Source organism: Oncorhynchus keta, chromosome 11, assembly GCF_023373465.1.
Source record: "Oncorhynchus keta strain PuntledgeMale-10-30-2019 chromosome 11, Oket_V2, whole genome shotgun sequence".
Classification (NCBI taxonomy): domain Eukaryota; kingdom Metazoa; phylum Chordata; class Actinopteri; order Salmoniformes; family Salmonidae; genus Oncorhynchus; species Oncorhynchus keta.
Genome location: NC_068431.1, coordinates 36,002,688 through 36,021,917, shown reverse-complemented (window position 1 = coordinate 36,021,917; position 19,230 = coordinate 36,002,688). Strand labels below are relative to the sequence as shown.

The 19,230-nt window shown below is 43.8% G+C and overlaps 1 protein-coding gene and 1 pseudogene across 2 annotated transcripts in view; one reads left to right on the top strand and one right to left on the bottom strand.

Moving 5' to 3' along the window:
* Positions 1-19,230, bottom strand: part of or6at1 (odorant receptor, family 6, subfamily AT, member 1) — a 36,380-nt gene that overhangs the window by 15,277 nt on the left and 1,873 nt on the right. Inside the window, exons 3-4 of one of the 2 annotated variants that reach the window (XM_035780378.2) lie at positions 18,397-19,059; positions 17,089-17,707 (exon numbers count right to left, since the gene is read on the bottom strand). The exons of the other annotated variant lie outside the window; for it this stretch is intronic. Coding sequence (XP_035636271.2) covers positions 17,510-17,707; positions 18,397-19,059 — 861 coding nt within the window. The 3' untranslated portion in view covers positions 17,089-17,509. Of the gene's footprint in view, positions 1-17,088; positions 17,708-18,396; positions 19,060-19,230 lie in introns of those variants that run through there. 2 annotated transcript variants of the gene reach the window in all.
* Positions 16,233-16,815, top strand: LOC118390735 (olfactory receptor 52N2-like; annotated as a pseudogene).

The window sequence follows — 19,230 nt, the reverse complement described above, 5'->3', positions numbered from 1 at the left end:
TCACCTCTCTTAATGAGCTATTACATCAAACAGACTCACGCACGTACACACACACACACACACGTACACCCTAAGGACTCCACACGTTACATGCAACCCCAGGTTAACTCTCAAACACTTGTGTGTAACACTTAAGCTTGATTCCTCCCTGACCTTTGACAGCCACATCAAACAACTGTAACATGCCATTCAATACCTGAAGAACATTGTCAAACTTCGTCCCACCCTGACTCAGAGGAGCTTGTCCATGCTTTTATCTCCTCAAGGCTGGACTATTGTCTATTCCCAAAAGATTGGAAAGCTGCCACGGTCATCCCCCTCTTCAAAGAGCGAGACCGTCTAGACCCAGACTGTTATAGACCTCTATATATCCTACCCTGCCTTTCTAAACTCTTCGAAAGCCAAGTTAACAAACAGATCACCTACAATTTGGAATCCCACCGTACCTTCTCCGCTATGTAATCTCTTGATCCACCTCTACACAGACGACACCATTCTGTATGCTTCTGGCCCTTCTTTGGACACTGTGTTAACAAACCTCCAGATGATCTTCAGTGCCATACAACACTCCTTCCGTGGCCTCCAACTGCTCTTAAATGCAAGTAAAACTAAATGCATGCTCTTCAACCAATCGCTGCCCGCACCCCCCCTCCCTTCTATCATCACTACGGTTCTGACTTAGAATATGTGGACAACTACAAATACCTAGGTGTCTGGTTAAACTGTAAACTCTCCTTTCAGACTCACATTAAGCACCTCCAATCCTAAATTTAATCTAGAATCAGCTACCTATTTCGCAACAAAGCATCCTTCACTCATGCTGCCAAACATACCCTCGTAAAACTGACTATCCTACCAATCCTTCACTTCGGCGATGTCATTTACAAAATAGCCTCCAACACTCTACACAGCAAATTGGATGCAGTCTATCACAGTGCCATCCGTTTTGTCATCAAAGCCCCATATACTAACCACCACTGCGACCTGTATGCTCTGGTTGGCTGGCCCTCGCTTCATATTCGTCGCCAAACCCACTGGCACAGTTCATCTATAAGTATTTGCTAGGTAAAGCCCCACCTTATCTCAGCTCACTGGTGACCATAGCAGCACCCACCCATAGCACACACTCCAACAGGTATATTTCACTGGTATTTAACATCCTTCCTTCCTTCCAGTGCTCTGCTTCCAATGGCTGGAACGAATTGCAAAAATCACTGAACCTGGAGTCTTATCTCCCTCACTAACTTTAAGTATCAGCTGTCAAAGCAGCTTACCGATCATTGCACCTGTACACAGCCCATCTGTAAATAGCCCACCCAACTACCTCATCCCCATATTTTTTGCTCCTTTGCACCCCAGTATCTGTACTTGCACATTCATCTTCTGCCAATTTATCACTCCAGTGTTTAATTGCCAAATTGTAATTATTTCGCCACTATGGCCTATTTATCGCCTTACCTCCATAATCATGTTATGCAATCTATATATGTTGCACGCAATCTATATAGATTTTTCTATTGTGTTATTGACTGTACATTTGTTTATCACATGTGTAATTATGTGTTGTTTTTGTTGCACTGCTTTGCTTTATCTTGGCCAGGTCGCAGTTGTAATTGTGAAATTGTTCTCAACTGCCCTACCTAGTTAAATAAAGGTGAAAAAAAGAAAAGAAAATTGCAACACACTCTTCCTCGGGATCCCTGGCAGGAGTCTCCAGAATCTCCAATACATCCAGAACAGTGCTGCCAGGATCTTGATGAGAGTGTGGAAACACCATCACATCTCTCCCATCTTGCATCTCTGCACTGTCTCCCCATCTCATTCTGGATTGAATTCAAAAACCCTCTTGCTGACTTTCCAGTGTGTTCATCACAATGCCCTTCCTTATCTTAAAGATCTGCTATACCTCCATAGCCCCACCCTCAGATCAAGCCATAGCCTGCTCCTCCACGCCCCCAGGACCAAATGCCTCTCCTTGGGGTATTGACGGCCCCCAGCCTGTGGAATGCCCTCCCAGACCACCTGAAGGCACCACAAACGGCATTAAGACATTTCTCTTTAGGAGTGTTTTCTGTTGATATCTGTGCTCCTTCGTGTGCTTGTACTTTATAGTGTCAGCTGGGTTCTTTGTGTCAGTTGCCCTGTCTAGTTGTGTCCCCAAATAAAATGAAATGCACTTTGAGATGATTCTGTACGATGAAAAGTGCTTTACGAATGTAATAAATCATTATAATTCACAGTACATCCACCGACACGAAGACTAACTGTACTTTGAAATAGGCAAACAAACACAACCATGATGTTATTCTGTAATTCCCTGCTACAGAAGAGTGTGTTGTTGGTAACAAGGTTATAATGACTTGATATGAGCTTGGAGGTGATGAGACACCCACAGGACTCATTAGGACCTTATCTGGAAGGGGGGGGCAGTGTGTGTGGGGGGGGTCATTAAAGAACGACTAATCCCTTTGTGGCATCGATATGAGTCAGAAACATTTATTCTAGTGTGAAAATTGACTACAAAGTGTAAATAGGATAATTTGGGTCAAAAAGTCAGTCTCATCTAAAATGGAGTTTGTAACTTCAGTGCTTTACAACAAGTAAATGAAGGTTGGGTTTTGGATAACAATTATGTCTACAAATCAAGCCCTCAGTTGCCAGTAACAGTAATGGCAACATTGCCATCTCTGGCAAAAGTTGTTTCCTACCAATTATTTGCCTACTTTAGTAATGTCATCGTATTTCCATGCCACTCTAAGTTAGTGTAATTCAGAACTAAACAGTCCACAGCCTCTGAGGTTAAACCCATGTCTAGGGCACAAATACAGAAGGTAACCCACTTCATTCATTTGATAACCCAGTTGTGAAACATAATTTATGTAAACTGACGTTACTTGTTGCTTATTTTCTATTTCTTAGATGTGTCGTGTCTTTGGCATCATTAAACTGAAGATTAATCTTTATCAAATAACTCTGTAATTATTATTACGTAATTAAACTGATTAACCACGTGGTGTGGTTAAAAGATTCAGCCATCTACTCAAACCTTATGTTTATGGTCTCCTCTCAAACCTTGGCCTTCTCGTTATCGAGGTAAGCTGGTCTGCAACCTTTGTCATCTCGTAATTGAGAGAAACATGGTCTGTTGAGAAATTCTCAAGGTCGGGATTTTATTCGGAAGAGCAGAAAGGGGCCTGTTCCAGGACACCAGACCATAACTGTGGTCATGGGCGGTCCCCTGATTTATTGGAGTTTCCTTCATTAAACAGTCCAAAATCACATTACACAATTTCACAAACAGTATCATCCTCACTCATTCATCTTATACAACAATTAGATGTAAGCCTCATATCTGAGGCAATTGTATAAACAGTTTTATGGTAATGTGGCCGTATTGTCTCCCATGAGTTTCAAATAATTGTACCAAATGGACCAGTTCGTAGCTGGATTCTTCACCGATCTTCTATACCTTCTCCGGAACATGAATGTTGTTCAGACCTCAAGTTCTGTGAGGTGGAAAAAATTCCTTTGTTCTCTCTATGAAAACTCACTCTCTCTCTATACTGTAACCATGAGATAATCTCCTCCAGGAATTTACGACCTGAGGTCGCAGCAGCCTGAGTGTAGTAGACAGAGAGAGGGGGATGGTGCTCGCTGTACCCAAAGAGGGCAACGTCATGACATACCTCCCTGGTGGTTTGGATCTTGTTTGTCCTGCAAGTTACAAATTAACATAAAATCATGACCATGTGATTTTCTGTTTGTAGATCATCTTTGCAGTCCCCTCTACTGGTCGAACTTGATAGACTTCTGAAAGCAGAGCAGGCCACCACAAGGATGGGCAGTTGATGTCCGGTTGGTGATCCCCTCTAGTGGGTTACCTTGGTAGGTTCCCTGGAAGCTACAAAGTACCCCAGGAAGGGCCAGGGGATGTCCTGGTTGGTGATCGCCATTGCCCCCCTCTGGTGGTTTACCTTGGTAGGCTCTCTGACAGCGGGGCACAAGGATGGGCCGAGGGTGTCCGGATTTGGGGTCGCCGTTCCGGACCCGTTGTCTGGTCGCCGTCCAGACTAGAAGTTCTGGGCAGTAACTTAGGCAGATGTTAACAACGCACACACACTCATGAAATATATATAATTACATTCATTCCCCAATGAGCGGTGTTGTGGCACTAAGTGATGGTTGTATGGGGACTTTGTTAATGGCTCTATCACTTCCTAAGTATCAAAGGAACTGAACCAAAAAGGAATGAAAGCATAAACAAAAGATATACAAAATATTGTTCTCACACTAAGATCATCTAATTGGACTGTATTCGTCCAATGTTCTGGCAAAATTACTATCATGGCATTGTCTCTAATGCCATTTCATTTTGTGTCTCGGGACCCCCCCACCAGCTGGTGGTGTTGGTGTCCGAGGCGCAAACTAAAAGGTTGGACCCTATGTACGAGTTGTCAGCGGCCACGTTGTTATGAGAATGGCTGGAACCTGTCAACAAAATCTCCTGATGTTTGTGCTTCAAAACGCTCAGTGGCTGTCGAGGCCTGTCAGTCACCACCGCGTCCGCGTGTGAACCTCTTCAGTACCTGCGAACTGAGATGAGGATATCGGTCTGTGACATCGCAAAGTGTTTCACCAGTGGGAGTCATCGGGTCAGTTGCTGGACTGACGCCATTAGTGTCATTGTAAGGGGTGACAGTCCCCAACAAAGAGGAAGGTGTATCATCGAAAGCAGAGTATACTCTGCGCATCAATGTTTTTCTTGCTGAGACGGCCGCAGTGCTTGTGGAAGTGTCCGAAGGGCAAGAGAAGTTCCTCTCAAGTACCATATTGCACGACTGCAAGGATGAGGGAAGTTGCTTATTCACAGAGACAGCTGGCTCGAAATCATGAAAATAATACTCAATCAGGTTAGCTGATGGAATGTGTCGAGATGTCGTAATATCTCCTTGGATCGGATTCTGCACCAAGACGTTTCTAAACATCTTTTTCCCAAGGGGTGCTTTCGACAGATACCCCTCGTGAATGACTGCGTTGTGACAGTGTGGTCAGTGGAGAAGTCACTGTGGCCTGTGACCATACTTGGTTGGTTTTCCAATCCATCAATGGGAGTAACCGATCCATCAAGTCTGCTCCAAGTAGCAGGGGTACAGTTTCGAGGCTGGTGACATTCACAGGGTGAACGAGCGATACGTCCTTGATGTGTAGTTTCAGCATGACTCTCAATGTGAGAGGTGAGGTAGTCTGAGTGACCCCTCGAAGTGTAGTGTCGCAGCGTTCCACTTTTAACCAACGTTTAGTTGGCTTCAAAGCCCTTTTGAGATCATCGAACAATGTTTGAGAGATGAGTGATATTGTCGCACCCGAATCAATTAGCGCATGACAAGTTAAGCAGTCCTACAGGACTGTTTCCAGGTATGGCCATTTAGATTCGTGGTTAGTGGACATATTCCCCACAAAGTGGAGTGGTTGTTCGCAACAACGTGATGTGCCATTTCTGTTCAAGATGGAAGCAGATTAACTTTTCTGATTTTGAGTGGGCTTGGCTTTAACGAAGCGTTTGACCTTTTTCTTCGCAACCTTTGTATCAGAGTCTATAGACAAAGCCAGTGGGCTTGTACTTGATCCAGCAGGCCCTGGATAGGGTCTTGAATGAGAGCGGGAGACATTTTAACTTTAACGTCCTTGCTATGGGTGTTAATTCCTGCGGACCTGGTGTCCAGTAATTCCCCTTGTGACTTATATTTTACCCTTTTCTCAAATTGTTCTCGCTTTAGTTCTTCCCATAGTGGAACTTCTGGAGAACATTGAAAAGGACGTTTTGATCGTCCTTTAACCCTCTGATACCGTTGTGCTCTGACACTTTTTGTGGGTTGGGTGCAGGAACGTAGCGAACAGGTCGATTGTAGCGGTAGTCATGTTGATGGCGACGTACTTTACAGTTATTTCGAATGCGGAGGTTATTGGAATCATGATTTGGTGGTAGAAACTGTTGTGCGTCATCTCTCAACGCTCCAATACTTGATAATGCACCCTCTAACTGGAGTGAGTGCTCCTGGTCAAACTTAAATCCCGAGTGGTAAGGGCTCTTAGCATTGTGAACTTTTGATGCCTCAAAAGCTGTGCTTGCAAGCTCTCTGAGTTGTAAGATAGACAAGCCAATGTTGGCGGCAGGGCCCAAGTAGGTAATGAAGGTGGTATACATGTTTGACAGGAACATTTGCTTAAATGGTAACCGGTCCTATTCCATTCCTGTTTCAGTGTTTAGGCCAAAGTAAGCTGAACGAAATGTATGATAGTAAGCTTGTGGGTGTTCGTTCCGAGCTTGTTTGACGGTGTTAGCCAGTGAGCTATTGTGTTTACGAGTCGCAGAACCACTGAATTCTACTTTCAAAGCTGTGGCAACTTTAGCGTAGTCGTTTAGCACATGTTGCTGTTGAAGATGAATGAACCTTGTCACGTGTCTATTCGACGTTTGCTTCAACAGGTAAACTTTGTCAGAACCCGTAGCGTTCGGGTAGCCATCCAACGTGTCCTCTATGTCAGCTAGGAATGTCTCAGTATCATTTGGTTGACCTGGAACGGGGTCAAAGGTGGGGAAATTCTTGACGAGTTTGTCAAGGTATTCCGCGCCAAGCGGGCGGAGAGGGTTGGCTTCATGCTGTGGAGAGATTGGGGCCGAAAGGCCAAGAGGAGAAGCCAAGCCTTGTTGCTGTTGGCCAAGAGGCGCCATATTACTCAGTGCCGAATGGCAAAGAGGAGAAGACTGAGGGACATATGAGGAAGGCAAGGTCTGAAACCTATCGTCTTTACTCCTGTGAGTACAGGCCTCCGGTTGCTTGGATGGATAGTCACGCTGTAGAGCGTGACCATTATGGACTTCCTCCAGATGGTACCTAAGGGTGGTATTCTGCTGCATTGCAGAGTCCACTTCAGCACTTAGAGTACTGATGTTGGACACATGAGTGTCACACCTGCTCCTTTCAGTCTCAAACTTATCTGTCATGGTTTGCAGATAGAGGTCTTGAGTACGGAGCGAGAGATTCAGTGATGAGATTTCCTCCGCTTGCTTAGAGATCAATATTTCCATCTTCATCACCTGAGTTCTCTCATCATTCATTTGGTCAGCGACTTCAATGAGTTCTGCTGATTTGTCATCCAACTTTGTCATTTTGTTCATTAACTGTTGATGGCATTTATAGCTTTAAAGGAATGATTAGAATACTCCACTCAGAAACCATATAATTATAGAAATGTACTCGAATCATAAAGTTATAATTAATGGTGTGTGTAGTTTTAGTCAGTCAAACAATATGTCTATTATAGTGTCTTGCACAGACTGTCTGAGCAAGATTCGGGGCCAACCTTGGCTAGGGGCTACTGAGAGATTGGGGAGAGGACAGGGAGTGATTCTCACTGTGTTTTCACGGTCCCTAATCTTTGTCGGCTGGGTAGCAGGACATTGTGTGAATGTGTGTGCGTATGCTTGTGTGAATGTGTGTGTATATGTTTGTGTGAATGTGTGTGCGTGAGAAGCCAGTATAAAATTAATTGTTTTGTGCAACAAGCTAGCGCGCTCTCGTAAAGAAATTCTGACTATCGTAGCTGGGCCTCCGTCTGATTAATTTAAACCTACAAATTCTGGGTTTAAGGCTGAGTAGTTAATTGAATTGGGTTTATGAACATTGAGAACATAATTCTCGTCACAATTGGTCCTTCGAGAACCTGCCTCTGTCGTCCCAAGGAACTGCTGAAATCCGTGCACGAGCGGATCCAGGATCTGTAAGATAAAGACCTGACCTCTGACTTGAGGGTTTATTTCAAGATCTAACCTACATTGCCATAATTTGCTAATAAATTCATTAAAAATCCTACAATGTGATTTTCTGGATCTTTTTTTCTCATTTTGTCTGACATAGTTGAAGTGTACCTACGATGAAAATTACAGGCCTCTCTCATCTTTTTAAGTGTGATAACTTGCACAATTGGTGTCTGACTAAATACTTTTTTTGCCCCACTGTCGCTCTGATCATCCAACGAAAAAGGGAAGCCTAATATAGCGGAGGGAGATACGAGATATTAACGTCAATAGAACAAGCAACAACAGAAAAATAGGCTGTTGACGAGGGATTTACGACCCCTGGAAAATAGTTTATGGTTGTATACGGGTGAGACCTAATGTCCGATCGACACCCCGACAAACTTTATAGATTAAGTTTCAAGAAAGGAAAAACACAGATCCGTAATGGCTCGAAGGTATCTGCACTACCAATTTAAACTATCTATGTTGAGACCTAACCGTTAACTTGGCCAATATACATTAGCCGATCTAACATACTAAGATCTAACAGTAATTGATCTAAAGTATATTAGCAGGGAGGGAGGCAAGAACTACCGGAGGCACGCAAAATAGGTCTGACTATTCCGTGAAAGGAGACACCCACATAGATTGTGAGATTAAAGAGACACAAACATAGATTTTGCAGGAATAACAACTATAGTAATTGGATAACGGGAAAAAGCACATACATAGATCATGGAAATACATACACACAGATTTTGAGAATAGGTATAGGAACTACAAGGGTTACCCCAAAGGAGGTCCCGGAATTAACGGGAGATGAGAAATATATGCAGGGAACACTAGTTACAATAAGAGGAACACCTATTTTGGCCCGACATGAGTAGTAAGTGCGAATTTGAGGAGTAAGTACGAATTTGACGGACATTTAAATATAGAAAAACTGGAATCAATGATTAAACAAATACATAGGGTTTGTGGGGACAAGGCAGATAAACAATGAGCAGAGGGGCTAGACACTGCGAGGGAATGGTTAGCCGAGGTGAGGAAGAGAGCTGAGGAAGAAAGGAAAAAGAAGGAAGATGTAAGTTGCCAGCAACAGAGAGCAATAACTCCCACGGCTCCTCTGGAGGTCCCTCATAAACCTCAATTATAGCCCAGTGAGGAGAGGAGTAGCAGAGTGGCTGGATGACGAAGATGAAAGGGAGGCTAGTCAGTATCCTCTAATTGCCTTGCCCAACCTACGGGCTGGGGACGCAGGACAGGAACCTATTTTAGAAGTGTATAGGGCATGGACCCATATGGATGTAGAAAGAGAGGTGGGAGGAATGGTACACCCTAAAACAGGCATGGAAAGATTTAGAAGGGATCTAGAAGGTTTGACATCCAAAATCAAATTATAGACCTGATCAAAACCATACCCATTAAAGCTGGAAGCAATTAAAGGGATAACACCCACTTTTGAACAGCTACGAAAGGGAGGGGATATCACACCGGGGAATGAAGCGTTCTGTAACTCCTCTTCTTCCAGTGACGAAAGCATTTCTTAGCACTGACTGGAGAATGGAGTCAGATTTAAATTACTGAATCATAGAAGAGACTGTTACCTAAATCGAATGAATTCTAAATAATAACGGAGAGATAATTGCGATAGAGTTGTGCCCATCGAAATGTGTTTTTATTCTTATGGATTGAAATTGAACAGGAAGTTAAGGTATACTAACATTATAATCTGTTTCCATTACGTGGAACCATGACAGGTTCGCAAAGTCAATTGCAGGTTGAGTTAATTTTATTTTAAAGGGACAGTGCACGTTAATCACAGTTGTGGGGGTCTATTGGCAGGGTGTTCATATCAAGCATTTTGAGAGACTGTTTGCAGACAGACAGAATGGGTTTTGCATATAACCATTGAGGAAATTTAAAACTAATGATTTGAGGGAATACAATGGAATTATCATTATTATTAGGTTTTGTTTGTAATAAACTTTCGGGTTTGAGGAGATTTCCATGTTTCCCAGCGACACGTTATCTTAAAGGGGTACACTCACATATGGAATATTAGAAGTTTTGTTTTCTGAGTTTTAATTAAACACGTGAATTCTTTAGATAAAGGGTTCTTTAGTTTGTCTAATATAGTATGGAACACGACGGTAAAAGGGTGGTATGACCTTTGACCTCTATCATGGCTTTCCGTTGGGGTCTAATCAGCCTCATGGGAGGGCCATTTGGATAATGAATTTGAGGTCATTTGTGGTACTGATTTTAAGGTAAATTGATAATTATGGATGTGTTTATAGTTCTTTGACATAGTTGTAATTTGAACCAACGAGAAGAAAGAAATGGCATAGCCTTGGATTAATGGTAGATTTATATTAAGTATTTAGAACCTAATCCAGGCCAACAGGACAGGGATATATGACATCTGTGGTGATTCAGGATTATCGATAGGATCGAGATAATCTTAACTTCTTTGGGGTAGGGGGCAGTATTGGGTAGTTTAGATGAAAAACGTGCCCAAATTTAGCCGCCTGCTACTCAGCCGTAAAGGCTAGAATATGCATATAATTAATATATTTTGATAGAAAACACTCTGACGTTTCTAAAACTGTTTGAATGATGTCTGAGTATAACAGAACTCATATGGCAGGCATAAACCTGAGAAACATCCAACCAGGAAGTGGGAAATCTGAGGTTTGTGGTCAACTCAGCCCCCATTGAAGATACAGTGGGATATCAGTTATGTTTCACATCCCAAGGCTTCCACTAGATGTCAGTATTTAGTATTTAGAAACGGTTTGAGGATTCTTCTCTAAAGGAGGGGCTTATAAGGGCTCTTTGAGTGAGTGGTCTGGCAGAGTGCCACAGCCTCGGTCTGGCGCGCTCACGTGAAAGGTAGCAACGTTCCACTTCATTTGTAAAGACAAAGAAATTGTCCGGTTGGAACATTAATGAAGTTTTATTTTAAAAACATCTTAAAGATTGATTACATACTTAGTTTGGCATGTTTCTACGGGCTGTAACAGAACTTTTTGAACTTTTTGTCTGACGTTCGGTGCGACCTGAACACGCTTTTGGATTTGTTTACCAAACGCCCTAACAAAAGAAGATATTTGGACATAACTGATGGAACTTATCGAACAAATCAAACATTTATGGTGGAACTGGGATTCCTGGGAGTGCATTCTGATGAAGATCATGAAAGGTAAGTGAATATTTAAAATGCTATTTCTGAGTAATGTTGATACCATGCCTCCATTTAAAGGGATATCAACCAGATTCGGTGACCAGTGACCAGTCTTTAGACATAGTTTCAGGCTTTTATTTTGAAAAATGAGTGAGGAACAACCCATCGCGTCAGTGGATGGCTGGGTGCCAGCAGCGTTTTGTATGCGCAAAAGCCATTTTCTCTCTCTCGCCTATGGAAGAAGCTACATTCCAGTGGACATATTATCGATTATATATTGTAAAATCAACCTGAGGATTGATTATAAAAAACATTTGACATCTTTCTACGCACTTTACGGATACACTTTGGATTTTTCGTCTGCGATGTCGTGACCGCTCGAGCCTGTGAATTTCTGAACATAATGCGCCAAACAAATGGAGGCTCGGGACAGGATGCATGGCAATGTCCAGACTGACCACAGTAAAGACAACGTTGCTTGTTAATCCTCCACCATCTCTCCAGAGAGGAAACCTGGTGCTTCCCAATTGTATTGGCTCTTCTGAAGGATATGAAGGAGAACCAGAGCCGAATTGAGGACTCTGACGGGGTACAGGACAAGCAAATGCAGCATAAGCCAGTGGAACAAAGAAAGAATTGACTCCCTCAGCGGAACCCAAAACACTGGAAACAACTCTGAAACCCTCCGTCCTCTCACGACGACGTTCCCGAAGCCGGTTGTCAATCCGGATGGCCAGAATGATAAGCTCATCCAGAGTGTCAGGGTTGTCCCGGGAAGTCGGTTCATCCTTGAGGACCTCGCTGAGGCCGTTCAGAAAGGCTGAGTGAAGTGCCTCTGTATCCAACCGCTTTCAACGGCAAGAATCCGAAAGTCAATGGTGTAATCTGCTACCCTCCGGCTGCCGTGTCAAAGCACAATGAGTCTTTGAGCAGCGTCCCTGCCACTGATGGGGTGATCAAAACCCCTCTTCGTCTCCTGGGTGACACTTTGTCAATTAAAACAAATGTCTGATTGCTTCTCTCATATGGCCGTAGCCCAGGCCAGAGCCCGTCCTGAGAGCAAGGAGATGACGTATGAGGCTCCCAAAGGGAGGAAGACATTGAGCTGGTAGGGAGTGGAGGATTAGGAACAGCCACAGGTGCAGCAGCCGTTGCTACCGACTGTCACGGACACAAGAGTTATTAAATCATCCGACAATGTCTGCAGGTGCGCATCATGGCGACCAATTTATTTCATTTTTATTTAAGCTTTATTTAACTATGCATGTACATGCACATCCAATCACAGTTCCATGGTGGGTGAGAGCCGACCCTAAATAGTGGAATTCGGAGTGTTCCTCGGATGACTGAAAAATCTCTGCTGGGTCCATTGTAGGCTTAGGACTACTGTACCAATAATGCAAGTACGAACTCGAATCCAGGGGCAGAGAAACACAGCAAGCAGGGGTAAGGATAAATCCAGAACTTTTACTTAGTTTAACAGATACAAGGCAACCGCACAAGAGCACACTAATAAAACATGAGACCTAAGCAAAGATACAGGCCAACAGAGGAACCTAAACCTTTAAAAATGACTCTCTCCATAAATACGTCTCTCACTGTTGCCGCCTGCTTACCGACCCCCCTCAGCTCCCAGCTGTGCCCTGGACACCAAATGTGAATTGATCGCCCCCCCATCTAGCTTCAGAGTTTGTTCTGTTAGGTGACCTAAACTGGGATATGCTTAACACCCCGGCAGTCCTACAATCTAAGCTAGATGCCCTCAATCTCACACAAATCATCAAGGAACCCACCAGGTACAACCCTAAATCTGTAAACAAGGGCACCCTCATAGACGTCATCCTGACCAACTGGCCCTCCAAATACACCTCCGCTGTCTTCAACCAGGATCTCACCGATCACTGCCTCATTGCCTGTATCCGCTATGGATCCGCAGTCAAACGACCACCCCTCATCACTGTCAAACACTCCCTAAAACACTTCTGTGAGCAGGCATTTCAAATCGACCGAGCCCGGGTATCCTGGAAGGACATTGACCTCATCCCGTCAGTTGAGGATGCCTGGTCATTCTTTAAAAAAACCTTCCTAACCATTTTAGATAAACATGCTCCCTTCAAAAAATGCAGAACTAAGAACAGATATAGCCCTTGGTTCACTCCAGACCTGACTGCCCTCGATCAGCACAAAAACATCCTGTGGCGGACTGCAATAGCATCGAATAGTCCCCGCGATATGCAACTGTTCAGGGAAGTCAGGAACCAATACACGCAGTCAGTCAGAAAAGCTAAGGCCAGCTTCTTCAGGCATAAATTTGCATCCTGTAGCTCCAACTCCAAAAAGTTCTGGGACACTGTGAAGTCCATGGAGAACAAGAGCACCTCCTCCCAGCTGCCCACTGCACTGAGGCTAGGTAACACGGTCACCACCAATAAATCCATGATTATCGAAAACTTCAACAAGCATTTCTCAACGGCAGGCCAAGCCTTCCCCCCCCCCGCAGCTACTCGCCCAAGCCTCTACAGGTTCTCCTTTACCCAAATCCGAATAGCAGACGTTCTGAAAGAGCTGCAAAAACTGGACCGGTACAAATCAGCTGGGCTTGACAATCTGGAACCTCTATTTCTGAAACTATCCGCCGCCATTGTCCCAACCCCTATCACCTGCCTGTTCAACCTCTCTTTCATATCGTCTGAGATCCCCAAGGATTGGAAAGCTGCCGCAGTCATCCCCCTCTTCAAAGGGGGAGACACCCTGGACCCAAACTGTTACAGACCTATATCCATCCTGCCCTGCCTATCTAAGGTCTTCGAAAGCCAAGTCAACAAACAGGTCACTGACCATCTCGAATCCCACCGTACCTTCTCCGCTGTGCAATCTGGTTTCCGAGCTGGTCACGGGTACACCTCAGCCACGCTCAAGGTACTCGACGATATCATAACCGCCATCGATAAAAGACAGTACTGTGCAGCCGTCTTCATCGACCTTGCCAAGGCTTTCGACTCTGTCAATCACCATATTCTTATCGGCAGACTCAGGAGCCTCGGTTTTTCTGATGACTGCCTTGCCTGGTTCACCAACTACTTTGCAGACAGAGTTCAGTGTGTCAAATCGGAGGGCATGCTGTCCGGTCCTCTGGCAGTCTCTATGGGGGTGCCACAGGGTTCAATTCTCGGGCCGACTCTTTTCTCTGTATATATCAATGATGTTGCTCTTGCTGGGGGCGATTCCTACGCAGACGACACCATTCTGTATACTTCCGGCCCGTCCTTGGACACTGTGCTATCTAACCTCCAAACGAGCTTCAATGCCATACAACACTCCTTCCGTGGCCTCCAACTGCTCTTAAACGCTAGTAAAACCAAATGCATGCTTTTCAACTGTTCGCTGCCTGCACCTGCACGCCCGACTAGCATCACCACCCTGGATGGTTCCGACCTTGAATATGTGGACATCTATAAGTACCTAGGTGTCTGGCTAGACTGTAAACTCTCCTTCCAGACTCATATCAAACATCTCCAATCGAAAATCAAATCTAGAGTCGGCTTTCTATTCCGCAACAAAGCCTCCTTCACTCACGTTGCCAAGCTTACCCTAGTAAAACTGACTATCCTACCGATCCTCGACTTCGGCGTTGTTATCTACAAAATAGCTTCCAACACTCCACTCAGCAAACTGGATGCAGTTTATCACAGTGCCATCCGTTTTGTCACTAAAGCACCTTATACCACCCACCACTGTGACCTGTATGCTCTAGTCGGCTGGCCCTCGCTACGTATTCGTTGCCAGACCCACTGGCTCCAGGTCATCTACAAGTCAATGCTAGGTAAAGCTCCGCCTTATCTCAGTTCACTGGTCACGATGGAAACACCCACCCGTAGCACACGCTCCAGCAGGTGTATCTCATTGATCATCCCTAAAGCCAACACCTCATTTGGCCTTTCGTTCCAGTTTTCTGCTGCCTGTGACTGGAACGAATTGCAAAAATCGCTGAAGTTGGAGACTTTTATCTCCCTCACCAACTTCAAACATCTTCTATCTGAGCAGCTAACCGATCGCTGCAGCTGTACATAGTCTATCGGTAAATAGCCCACCCCTTTTTACCTACCTCATCCCCATACTGTTTTTATTTATTTACTTTTCTGCTCTTTTGCACACCTATATCTCTACCTGTACATGACCATCTGATCATTTATCACTCCAGTGTTAATCTGTAAAATTGTAATTATTCGCCTACCTCCTCATGCCTTTTGCACACAATGTATATAGACTCTTTTCCTTTTCTTTTTTCTACTGTGTTATTGACTTGTTAATTGTTTACTCCATGTGTAACTCTGTGTTGTCTGTTCACACTGCTATGCTTTATCTTGGCCAGGTCACAGTTGTAAATGAGAACTTGTTCTCAACTAGCCTACCTGGTTAAATAAAGGTGAAATAAAAAAATATAATAAAAATAACAAGGCAACCAGATCAACAGAGAGGGTAATAAACACAGGAGAATCCAATGACTAATTATCAGGGTAACCTGAAATCTAGAAAACAGGGTACGGGTGCCCTCCAGCGGTAACCTAAGGAAACAACAATCAAATAACACAGAAACTGTGACACTTCTGGCTTGTACCATTAGTTTGTCTAATTCTTCTGCATCCGTTGGTACCATTAGTCTGTGTGTTTAATGGGGGCTGAGCTAGAAAGGTGTTTGTGACACAAGGGCGGATCCTGAAGGGACCCGGGGCCAAGTCTTTGTACAAAAATGTCTGTAGAGTCCAAATGGTTTGAGCTGCAAACAATCAAAAGCGATCTATGAAAAGTTGGGACTCTCATGTGACATGTTGCGCTCTATATGACGTTCACAAGCTACACAATAGTCGTTAGAAGGTAAGGGTGGGGTTCTTCATAGAACATCATAGGAAATCCCAGGACGTAGTGTCTATAAAACTGTAATAAGCTCACATAGTTGCTGTCACAAACTCCACACAGTTGTCACTGACTAGTTGGATATTTATTTCCCACTGAGCAAACCATTTCTGTACTTACAGCATTCATATGAATTCCTTTTTATCAGGTTTTTATAATAAAAACATAAACATGCAGATAAATGAAAGTCAGATGGGTCTCGGGACTGATAAGGTTAAAGAAAACAAGTTCTTCTATCAAGTTATAAAATCCTGAACTTCCCTTTAATCTCTTAAAGGTCACTCAACATACCTCCTACCCTGACCTAATCCTCTTCCTTATTATCTACATCTTCACCTCGTGGCCAACATCGGCCTCATAGTACTGATCTCCATGGAGAGGAGCCTGCATCATCCCATGTACATCCTTTTCTGAAACTTGTCTCTTAATTAGATAGTTGGGGCTACAGCGATAATACCTCGTCTATTAGGGGACATTTTGACAGCAGCTCCCGAGCGATATATCACTTACATGGAGTGTGTCATTCGGGCTTTCTGTGCTCATGTTTATGCACCTCCTTATTCAAGCTCTCCTGCGAGACCGTGTTTATAAATAACATATATGTCTTAACATTTACTGTTATGCTGTTTGTCTCGTCCATAGGCAGCATCAGTCTCGCATATCTGAAGATTGCTATTGTTTGTCTGAGTAGTAGAACAGCTCTTTAAACAGCAAGGCCCTGACAACCTGTAGCACATGCTTACTGGTCTACCATATTGCGCTGGGATGTGGGTTTACCATTATCATCCTCCATTGCTTCCTAGCCTATGCAGACCTGTGCAAACTGAATAGTGTGCTGGTTAGTGTGGTCCCTACCCGTGTCAACCACATAATATATGGTTTACAGACTAAAGAGATTGAACAGGATATTTAGGGTGTTCAAAGAGCCAAGGTAGACGCAGGATTCTGTGTTAAATCTGATGGGAAAATAAATCATATATAATATAATGAGAACTGCAGTATATGTGTGTGGCATACTATGTTTTCAAACTGACATTTATTTTAGGTGGTGCAAAGTTTTGGGTGGTGTTCCATGAATCATTTCTTGATTTCATTTCCAAATGCAAACCATCATATTATATTTTATTATGCAAAGTTTTATTTTAATTTGTGACGCTTACAGAGAAGGCAGAGGCACAAAACCAAAATCTGTTGGTACACTTTATTCTATTTCTCTGATATTTAGGAATAATATTGTGAGATTGTAATTACACAATAATCACCTGACAATGACTGTTGTTTCTTTGGTATTGATTAAAAACAAGTATAATCACATACCATTTAGTACTGTATCTGGTAGTTTGTACAATGCAATTGAACAGGACTTTACAGTTCTTATTTCGTTTTTATCAATAAACTTAAACATTTTAAATCAGATGTATACAGTTGTGCAACCTACACAATGAACCAAATGGTAAACACAAATATTGTTTGGTTTCGTTTATAAGTGCATGATAATGAAACATTTAGCTGTTCTGCTTTCCAAACAACAAACAATAATTGGAAACAGTGACTTTGCATTATTTGGGAATCTCTGAAAATTATCACACTTTTTAGCCCATACTAAACTATTTTAAAGGAGCTTGAATTGAATGTTTTGCTGTCAGGACAGTGTGTTGAGTGTTTTGCGGCTCTGAGGTGAGACGTCGGTGTCGGCAGAAGGCCCTCTTGATGGCCACTCTGAGCTCCTTGTTCCTCAGGCTGTAGATCATCGGGTTCAGGAAAGGAGTCAGAGCCGAGTACAGCACCGACACGATGATACGCACCTACAACAATAACACAACATGAATACAACATTAAGACAACCGCAATGCAACAATGATACCCACAACCACAATATAATAAACAAAAAGTTACACATTATTAAACAACAATGATATGCACTTACAACATCAACACAATGTTATCTAACCTTATCACAACGTTATTAACAGTATGGCCTTGATCATATTCAACCATAAACATATACATAGCATTATTAGGGATGGTTGGATTCCATTTCAATTCCAATCAATTCAGGAAGTACTCTGAAATTCCAATTATTCTCAACGCTTTTCAAATAGGAAAATGGAATCACAATTTGAATTTCGTATACTTTCTTAATTGACTGGAATTGAAATGAAATTGACCCCAACCCTGTTATTGGGATTTTCACAGCACTGACAACATGACACAAATGTACAGTGACTGAAGAGCATCAGTATGTTACACTAAAATAATACAACAGTGCCATCTCCTGGTAGGAATGCCTTTTGCGTACCATTAGACATCAACAGTGAATGACAAATCAGAGAGGACATGGGTTACCAGAGTAATGGCGCAAATATCAGTCAAACTCTTCAACTGGTGAATGTAAGATCACAGTGTTGACTGAAGGTTGTCTGATGGAGGAGTTAAACAGTCCTTAAAACAGGGAAAGGGGGAAGGGGGGAAAGAGGATGAAGAGGAGGGTCACCTCTGGAGAGAAGTTTCCCACACGGTAGGAGATATAGACAAATGAGGCAGAGCTGTAAGAAATGGACACAACCGTCAGGTGGGCGGCACAGGTGCTAAACGCCTTCAGTCGCTCTGCGGTGCCCATTTTAGCTATCTTCACACCGATGAGGATGTAGGAAGTGAGGATGAGCACACCCGTGGTGAGCAGCGCTATGAGGGCAAAAGACAGTGACACAATGCTGTCCACCTGAGTGTCCCCACACACCAGCAGCCTCACTGAGGACGGGTCACACCAGCAGTGGCGCACCACGTTGGGTCCACAGTATGAACGCTGTACTGCCATGCTAGTGTTTGGGAAGGTGCAGATGGCACCGAAGGTCCATGCCCCAATGATGAGTAGCAGGCAGATGGGGCGGGTCATCACAGCGGCATAGCGGAGAGGATTACAGATAGCCACATAGCGGTCGTAGGCCATAGCGGTCAGCAGGGCGCGGCCGGTAACAGACATGTGGATGAAACAGTACATCTGGAGGAAGCAGCCGGGGACGGACACAGTCTTGACCTCAGTCAGGAAGCCTGACAACATGTTGGGGATGGTGACCGTTGTGTAAATCATGTCCACGATGGACAGGTTGTGGAGGAAGAAGTACATGGGGGAGCCCAGCTTCGGGTCGGTCCGGACCTTTAGGATGAGATAAAGAAAGCAGTTAGACAGTGATGTCATAGATAGGCCCAGCGGAGAGTTTTTCCTGACAACATGACTCGACCAGGGGAAACTCTGGGCCCAAGCCATAAATCTCAAGAGTTCTAAACTCCTGACTCCTGAGGAGTATAGTGTAGTCTACGGGCCCTG